At 47.9% G+C, this 10,000-nt stretch overlaps 1 protein-coding gene across 1 annotated transcript in view; it reads left to right on the top strand.

Annotated features, from left to right (window-relative positions):
• The window catches only part of ascc3 (activating signal cointegrator 1 complex subunit 3), a gene marked incomplete at its 5' end in the record, with an annotated part of 123,965 nt that extends 117,456 nt beyond the window's left edge, over nucleotides 1–6,509 (top strand). Inside the window, 4 exons of the mRNA XM_080541120.1 lie at nucleotides 294–447; nucleotides 3,707–3,964; nucleotides 5,398–5,573; nucleotides 6,126–6,509. Of these exons, the coding sequence (XP_080397246.1) occupies nucleotides 294–447; nucleotides 3,707–3,964; nucleotides 5,398–5,573; nucleotides 6,126–6,252 (715 nt within the window). The 3' untranslated portion in view covers nucleotides 6,253–6,509. The remainder of the gene's footprint in view (nucleotides 1–293; nucleotides 448–3,706; nucleotides 3,965–5,397; nucleotides 5,574–6,125) is intronic.
• Between the last annotated feature and the right edge of the window lie 3,491 nt (nucleotides 6,510–10,000).

Below are 10,000 nucleotides of genomic sequence, written 5' to 3'. Positions count from 1 at the left end.
ACACAGACACACACACACACACACACACACACACACACACACACTCATCCAGTGGTTCCAGCCCTGTGCAGTGAGGGGTAATTTGGTGCCAACTCAATAAAGATGGTGAGAGAGAGAGGGGATGAAGAGGGATGGGGGTTCCAATGGTGATGGGGGTTCCCATGGCGATGGGGGTTCCCATGGTGATGGGGGTTCCCGTGGCGACGGGCAGCAGTGCTGTTCAATGGAAAGTCACATGACCAAGCTTTGCCCCTCCCTCCCCCTCCCCCCTCCCCCCCTATTGTCCTCCTCAGGAAGTCGGGCTCCGCCACCAGAGGAAGGGGCGGGGCCGGGGGCTACAGCGGACCAATCGAAGGCCTCCCTGAGCTGATGGCCGCGTGTGACGGGCGGGAGCACGCCTTCTCCTCCATGGTGGGGGCGGAGCTAACGCCCAGCGAGGTCGCCCAGGTAACCACCAGAACATTCCACTCCGTAACATTCCACTCCATAACATTCCACTCCGTAACATTCCACTCCGTAACATTCCACTTCCTAACATTCCACTCCATAACATTCCACTTCCTAACATTCCACTCCATAACATTCCACTTCCTAACATTCCACTCCATAACATTCCACTTCCTAACATTCCACTTCATAACATTCCACTTCATAACATTCCACTCCATAACATTCCACTTCCTAACATTCCACTTCATAACATTCAACTTCATAACATTCAACTTCATAACATTCCACTTCATAACATTCCACTTCATAACATTCCACTTCATAACATTCCACTTAAGAGTCAGTGACAGACTTCATCACTGTCATGTGTCATGTGACTCACAGATGTGTTCAACCAACCACTGTCACTCACACATTCACACACACACACACACACACACATACTTACACACACACACACATACTTACACACACACATACTTACACACACACATACACGCACACACACATACACGCACACACCAGGGTTTCCGTTAACCGGTAATTACCGGTCTTTGTCCGGTAAAATGTGTTGAAGTCCGACAAATTGAAAACTCGTCGGACATAATGTCCGGTGAAAATAATTCCCTCTAAGCACAATTTGGCTTAGGGCCACCATTTTCAGCTGAGCACCAAACACACACACACTCATACACGCACAACACTGCCCGAGAGAGAAGGACCCGCCCCCTTTAGTTAGCCTGCCCGAGAGAGAAGGACCCGCCCCCTTTAGTTAGCCTGCCCGAGAGAGAAGGACCCGCCCCCTTTAGTTAGCCTATAGGCTAACTAAAGGGGGCGGGTCCTTCTCTCTCGGGCAGTGTTGTGTGTGTGTGTTTGGTGCTCAGCTGAAAATGGTGTCCCGAAGCGGAGCGGATAACAAACGAAACGGACAACATTTACACTATGGAGACAAACTTCAGCGATATGATCTAACAGCCGGTCTTCAGGACGACATACAAAAACAGTTATGTTCTCCTCATTGTCATACTCCCGAGTCCGATTAAGTATGATTTGACAGGCAGCTAAACGAAATGCCTTCCCAACCAGCGAGACCTGGGGGGTATTCCATCAACGTCGCTAAAGGAAAATCCTGGCTTATTTTTGATAACTCTCGCGAGATTTATCGGAATATGCCTGTATATTTTTAGGAACCCTCGCGAGACTTTGTCAGACTAAACCTGGATTTTCTTTTAGCGATGTTGATGGAATACCCCCCTGGTTATAGAAATGACGTTGTTTTATTGATTAAAAAAAAAGGGTAAAACTGGAAAGAGAAAATAGAAAACTCACATTAATCCCAAACAATTTAACAAACTTCAGTTAACGTAATGTGGAGTCCGTTCATTGATCGATGCTGTCTGTTCAGTTCCCAGTGAGGCGCCCGTTCAGCGCTGGACATAATCGTGAATGCGAATCATGTTATATTATTATATATTATATAGCTCGCATCTAATCGTATCGGATGAGAAATAGACATTAAATGGCATATATAGGCCGCTACACAACAGTAATCACCGCGACAAACAGCTATATTAGATTTGGAAGAAAAAAAATATGATTTTGAAAAAAAAAAAAAATATTATATTTTAATCAGATGACCGGAATATATCACGTTTGTCCGGTAAATCGAAATCTTCCCGGACACGATGTCCGGCGGCAATTTTTTCTAACGGAAACCCTGGCACACACACACACACGCACACACACACACATACACGCGCACACACACACACACTCACACACACACACACACACACACACACACACACACTCACACACACACACACACACTCACACTCACACACACAGACGCACACACCCACACACACTCACGCACTCACACTCACCCACCCACCCACATACACACACACACACACACCCCCACTCACCCACACACACCCACACACACACACACTTACACCCACACACACACACACACACACACATACACACACACACAAAGAGTGTGTGTGGTGTTCCCAGGTCCCTCCATGGGGCCCAGTTACAGCCAGTGAGGGTTTAGCCTCCAGTCTGAGTGTTAATTACCTCGGTAATGAGTGTGTGTGTGTGTGTGTGTGTGTGTGTGTGTGTGTGTGTGTGTGTGGGCGAGGGGGGGGCGGTTGTGGGATTGTGGATGTGTTAATTACCACGGTGATGAGAAGATCTGAGCCCCACGGTGGGCCTGGCCCCCTCACCCAATCAGAGCCCCTCCCTCCCTCCCTCCCCTCCTCCCTCCCTCCCTTCCTGCCTCCCTCTCTCCCTCCCCTCCTCCCTCCCTCCCTCCCCTCCCTCCCTCCCTCCCCTCCTTCCTCCCTCCCCTCCTCCCTCCCTCCCCTCCTCCCTCCCTCTCTGCCTCCCTCCCCTCCTCCCTCCCTCCCCTCCTCCCTCCCTCTCTGCCTCCCTCCCCTCCTCCCTCCCTCCCCTCCTCCCTCCCCTCCCTCCCTCCCCTCCTTCCTCCCTCCCCTCCTCCCTCCCTCCCTTCCTCCCTCCCTCTCTGCCTCCCTCCCCTCCTCCCTCCCTCCCTCCGTCCCTCCCCTCCCCCCTCATTCCCTCCTCCCTTCCCCCTATGGCGGTGTGGCCCGTTAATTAATTAATGAGATGCGCGGGAGCGTGCTGGTCTGATTGGCTCAGGCAGAGTAATCCTCACACACACACACACACACACACACACACACACACACAGAGGCTCTGGTCTGATGAGTCACCAAGGCTGTTCTACCTCCTCGCCTCTCAACTAGCCTGGCTTCAGACACACACACACACATACACACGCACACACACATACACATACACACGCACACACACACACACACACACACACACTTACTCGCACAAATGACCTCTCCCTCCTGTGTGTGTGTGTGTGTGTGTGTGTGTGTGTATGTGTGTGTGTGTGTGTGTGTGTGTGTGTGTGTGTGTGTGAATTATGTCTGTTTGAATGAATCAGGCGTTCATCAAATTATCTCATCACATGATGGATCTGTCTTATATAACACTGTATCTACCTACCTCCCTCTACCTCCCTCCCTCTCTCTCTCTCCCTCCCCCCCCCCTCTCTCTCTCCCTCCCTCCTTCTCTCTCCCTCCATCCCTCCCTCTCTCTCTCGCCCTACATCCCTCTCTCCCTCCCTACCACCACCCCCCCTCCCCCCCATCCCTCCTCCCCCTCCTCTCTCCCTACCCCCTCTCTCCCCCCTCCCTCCCTCCCTCCCCTCCAGGCCTGGTCCTTCCTCAGCCATCTCCCGGTGGTGGAGGTGCGTCTGAGTGTGAAGGGCTGGTGGGAGGAGCCCCAGGAGCAGAAGGGGCGGGGCCAGGGCCAGAGGGGGCGGGGCCAGGAGCAGAGCCAGAGCCAGGAGCGCCCCCTACCTGCAGGGAAGGTGAACCTGCGGGAGCAGGGCAGCTGGCTGCAGGTGCATGCTGACCAGGAGTACGTCCTGCAGGTCGGCCTGCACCGCATCAACACGGGCCAGCAGAGGGTAGGTACACACACACACACACACACACACATACCATACACACACACACACACACACACATTAACACGGGCCAGCAAAGGGTTAGTACACACTTTACTTTACTTTACTTAACTTTACTTTACTTTACTTTACTTTACTTTACTTTACTTTACTTTACTTTACCTTACTTAAAGCCGGGTACACACATAAAGATAATCTGGCCAATTTCGGGCCGATTTTCCCCCTTCCGACCAAAGACAGAAAACGCCCGATTATCGGAAGGCTCTAAAGATTATCATATAAGATTATACTGTGGTGTGAGGTGTGTTAAGAGTACATTTCTCCCGACAATCTGCTCTGAAAATTGTCGGGGCCTAAATGTCAAACGTGTTCAATACTTACGACCAAAAAATGTATGGGGGCAACTACCGACTCCCGACAACTTCCGAGCAGGGTTGCCAGATGGGATTGGTTTTTTTGGTGGAATTAGCGGTTTTAGGCTGTGGTTAGGGTGGAAAATGTCAATCCCATCTGGCAACCCTGCTCGCGAGTCCGACTGTGACGTGGAAGGAATGTAGCCAATCAAGAAGCGAGCTGACTTTTGCTGAGCTGATTTGCCCTGTCACACATGGTTGCCTCGTACAGGTCAGTCAGGGTACTATGTTAGATTGTAATAATAATAACTTTATTTGTATAGCGCTTTTCCTGCAAACGTTGCAGCTCAAAGTGATTTAATCATTATATAATCAAGGCTGTTCAATCCAAAAATTGTTATCTTCATGTGTGGGGTCTGTCTCAGATAAAAATTTGGTTAAGATTTTGAAAATCCTTGTGTGTGTACCCGGCTTAAGTTTACTTTACTTTACTTTACTTTACTTTGTGTGTAGCACTTCTCAAGACAGCGTCACAAAGTGCTTCACATTTAGTAGCATACAGCCTAAAAGACAGCAAGTAAACAGACAAGTAAAATAGAATTTATACAATTATGAAAATTCCCAAAAGCAATAAAACAAATGATAAAATAATAAGTTCCCGAGATATGGACTAATACTCCTTGAAATTTGGTCTGGTCAAAAAAAAAAAAAAACATTTTGTCTGTATTCAGTTGTAAAAAGTTCTGTGACATCCAATCTTTGATAGCAGTGAGACAACACTGTAAAGTATCCACATGTTTTAATTTGTTGGATTTAAATGAAACATAAAGCTGGGTGTCATCTGCATAACAGTGGTAGGATACAGTCTTATATTAACGAATAATATGACCAAGGGGGAGCATATACAGACTGAACAAAATGGGACCAAGGATGGAACCTTGTGGGACCCCACACAACATATGAGTCGACAATGAGACAAAACACACACACACACACACACACACACTCATAAAATGATATTTATGGGTTTGAATTGTTTATCTTGTGTCTCTGAGTGTGCGTGCATTTGTGTCCTCCCAGAGGAGGCAGGACAGCAAGGCCCAGGCGCCCCGCTTCCCCAAGTCCAAGGAGGAGGGCTGGGTCCTGGTGCTGGGGGAGGTGGAGCGCAGGGAGCTGCTGGTCGTCAAGCGGGTGGGCTACCTGCGTAACCATAGCAACGTGTCCCTGGCCTTCTACACCCCCGAGAAGACTGGCCGGTACGGAGAACACCTTTACACGCTTACTACACACCATGATTTAACACTCCAACAGCCATGGGTGGGGTCATTTTGACCCTGTGAGTAAAAATGTTTTATATCTTTGCACTCGATCAAATTTCAGGACCCTCCTTTCATGACTTGTTCTAGATATGTGCGTTCTACCACCCAGTATCCTTACATTTTCAATATCACATCAGGATAAGCTAGTATGAAGCTATTTTGGCAGTGTTTCTGTGTAGGAGGCAGGCTAAATTACAAGCGGCCAACTAGTGGTCGTTGTGTGTAAGTAGCAGCTTAGCATTGTAAAGACTGGTCATTTGACCCCCGAGGCGGCTCTTATATTAACATGGCATGGCTGTTCTAGTGTTAACACCGTTACAAATCTACTACACACACACTAGGCCTAGGATGGAATAGACGAGTCAGGTATTGGGTTAGGGTTAGGGTTAGTTTAGCTTGGTTGAGCTTGGTGTAGCCTGGTTTAGCTTGGACTCTTACACACATATCCACCCACACACACACTCTCACCCCCCCCCCTCCTCTCTCCAGGGTGATCTACACACTGTACCTGATGAGTGACAGCTACCTGGGTCTGGACCAGCAGTACGACATCCACCTGAACGTCACGCCGCCCAGCATCGCCTCCCAGGTCAACACAGAGGTCACAGAGGCCTGAGAGGTCACAGGGGTCAACACAGAGGTCACAGGGGTCACGACCCGGAAGGCCTGAGAGGGTGACATCATCAGCGGCAAGGTCACAGAGGCCAGGGGACGACCTCAACTATACCACAACCATAACACAAACATAATACAACCACACCACAACCATTCATCTAAACTGTGATGTTATGGTTCATAAACAACAGAGATGTTATGATTGGTGTTATGGACCAGAGAACATATGATGATGATGATGATGATGATGATGATGATGAGGATGATGAGGATGAGGAGGAGATTGAAATGAGCCTTCTAGGAGTCCGGACATGGTTAGTTCAACAGGAGAGGGGTAGACAGACAGACAGACAGACAGACACTGGGCCCAAAGTCCTTCAAAGGGGTTGCATCAACATTGCGTAACCGCCCGGTAACCACTCAGTGAAAACCATTTAACCGCCAGGTCAATAACTATTTAACCACAACCACAACCCTACCACAATAACTATTTAACCACCAAGTGGATATTTATTTAACCACAACCCTACCACAATAACTATTTAACCACAACCCTACCACAATAACTATTTAGCTGTCAGGTGAATAATTATTTAACCACAACCACAACCCTACCACAATAACTATTTAACCACAACCACAACCCTACCACAATAACTGTTTAACCACCTGGTGGATAACTATTTAACTGTCAGGTGAATAACTATTTAACTGTCAGGTGAATAACTATTTAACCATAACCACAACCCTACCACAATAACTATCTAACTGTCAGGTGAATAACAATTTAACCACAACTACAACCCTACCACAATAACTGTCTAACTGTCAGGTGGATAGCTGTTTAACCGTTGTGTCGATATCGACCGTCAGGTGTTTATGTTGCGGCCTTCAGACACTCTGAACCCCCTGGCTGGCCTGCCGGAGAGAGAGAGAGAGAGAGAGAGAGAGAGAGAGGGGGGGAGGGGGGGTAGAAACGATGAAAAGATAAACAGCCTTGATTTAAAGATTTAGAGTGGAGAGAGGGAGAGAGTGGGAGGGTGAGAGGGAGGGAGGGAGGGAGAGGATGAAATGTTTTATTGAGATGTTGTTGAGATGAAGATTAACAGAGGTTGGCAAGAGAGGGGGAGGAGGGTGTGTAGGCGGAGAGGGGGGGAGTGCAGGAGAGAGAGGGAGGGTGGGGGATAGAGAGAAGGGGAGAGAAAGAGAGGAATGGGGGAGCGATAGAGAGGGAGGGGGGGTGGATAGAGAGAGAGGGAGGGTGGGGGATAGAGAGAGAAGGGGGGGAGAGCGATAGAGAGAGGGAGGAGGGAGCAATAGAGAGAGGGGTGGGGGGGTGGATAGAGAGAGAGAGAGAGAGGGGTGGGGGGGGTGTGGACAGAGAGAGAGGGAGAGAGGGGGGTGTGGACAGAGAGCACAAAGCGTGTTAGTTTACGGCAGGCTAAACGTGGCGTCTCTGTGCAGCGGGTCTGACAGCGTTTACTCAGCCTGCCGGGGAATGATGCCACGCAGGTGTGGAACACACTCCCTGCTGGGGGAACACACTCCACACCGCCAAACTGTCACATCTGTTTCGTGAGATATATCATCTCTCTCTCTTCTTCCAACCCCCCAACCCTCCTCCGCCTCCTCCCTCTCTCTCTCTCTGTCTCTCTCTCTCTCTCTGTCTCTCTCTCTCTGTCTCTCCACCTCTCATATATGCGCCCTCTCTTCTTCCAACCCCAACCCTCCTCCTTCTCCTCCACCTCCTTCACTCTCTCTCTCTCTCTGTCTCTCTCTCTCTTTCTCTCTCTCCACCTCTCATATATGCTCTCTTCTTCCAACCTCCCAACCCTCCTCCTTCTCCGCTGCCTCCCTCTCTCTCTTTCTCTTTCTCTTTCTTTCTCTCTCTCTCTCTCTCTCTCTCCACCCCACCTCTCATATGCTCTCTTCTTCCAACCCTCCTCCTTCTTCTTCTCCTCCGCCTCCTCCCTCTCTCCCTCTCTCTCTCTCTCTCTCTCTCTCTCCACCTCTCCCCGAATCGTCTTCAGTGTTTCTCCAGGGGAAGGAGGAAGAAGAGAGACTCATTGAAAGAGGGAAAACTTGCTCTGTAGAAGTTCATCAAACTGCCATGGTTCCAGTCTCTCAAATAGAGATGGATGTGACCAAACCATTAAGAGATGTGAATCACAGTTCCTCTCCCAGATTGAGTTGAGTTTGGTTTGTGTTTTGGATGTGTTTTTGTCCTTTTCTTTTCTTGGGAGAAATGCCAGAACTGAAGCCAAAATTCCAGTTCTGAAAATATATATTTCCATATTTCTTCTTTTTTTTCTTTTCTTTTTTCTTTCCCCATCAGTTGTTCTAAATTCTCTCTCCTGCTGTGACGGTTTTGTTTGAGGAAAATAAAGAAAAGATGTAAAAAAATAACTTCTAAGGTGTTTTGTCCTTGATGTGTTTGTATGTAATCTATCATATGAATCCAGCTAAGAGTATTGGTGGAGTATTTCTATAATAACTCTGGTCTATTATCCATTATGAAATCTCCTGGCTCCATCGCCGGCCCCCCTAAACCTGTTAAAACTAGGAGACCAGAAACCTTTATAGATAGAGACAGACTGAGATAAAGACAGACGGGGGAGGGAGAGAGATATAGAGAGGGGGGGAGACAGAGAGGGAGAGAGGCTAGTATGAGTCTGTTCACCCCTGTCTCTCTGTTTGACCATGCCATTACACTCAACCTCTGCAGATGTCAGAGTGATGTGTTCTGTCTGGCTCTTATAAAGACCTGTGGTTTATACACAACTGATATTTATATTGACATATTTAGTAGATATATGCAGATACGACACAAATCGTTGAGCTAGACCGCAATATCAACTGAACTGATGGTCATTTAGGCCTAGTCTGTCTCTGTGTGTGTCTGTGCTGTGTGTGTGTGTGTGTGTGTGTGTGTGCCTGTGTGTGTCTGTCCGTCCGTGTGTCTGTCTGTCTTTCTATCTGTCTCTCTGCCTGCCTGTCTGTCTGTCTGTCTGTAACCCGCCCTCTCTGTTGACCCAGTGACCTCTCTGTTGACCCCATGAACTCTCTGTTGACCCCGTGACCTCTCTGTTGACCATGTGACCTCTCTGTTGACCCCGTGACCTCTCCATTAGCACCGCCTCACCCTATTGGCCCAGCTGGATTGTCAAAGGTCAGAGGTCAGTCTCTCTTCCTGAACTGAAGCGATGAAAAGTCTAATATTATTATTATATGTCAGGGAAATGAAGTTGGTCAATTCAATTTAATTTAAATTGAAATCAAGAGATGGTTGCAGACGGGCCTCTATAATTAAAGTACTGTAGGTAGATAGGCTACAGTAAATAGATTTAATTAAAAACACGATTGGACGATTATGATATCTCCGTCCTCTGAATCTATAGTCATTAACCATGTTTTCGACAACACTCAATGTTGGTCAATTCCAACTGCCCTTTTTAATTATAAGATATCACCATGCATCCATATGAAGACCCCATATTTGTATTTCTAAATCCGTCATCCGAAAAAAAACATTATAGGCACAGAGACCGCTGACGTCCGATGCATTTTATAATTATATTGACGTTGCGAAATTTCGCAATTATGTAAAATGGAAAGTTTACAAGTATGCTCATTTAGAGTTTATGCTGAAGGTCTAACGGTCTCCCATCGGCCTCGGCTGTCAATCAATGTCTCGTATTATTATTATTATTATTATTATTATTATTTATTTATTTTTCGCTTCAGAGTAG

Source organism: Nansenia antarctica, assembly GCF_963989245.1.
Source record: "Nansenia antarctica genome assembly, chromosome: 10".
Lineage (NCBI taxonomy): Eukaryota > Metazoa > Chordata > Actinopteri > Argentiniformes > Microstomatidae > Nansenia > Nansenia antarctica.
This window is presented reverse-complemented; position numbering and strand designations above follow the sequence as displayed.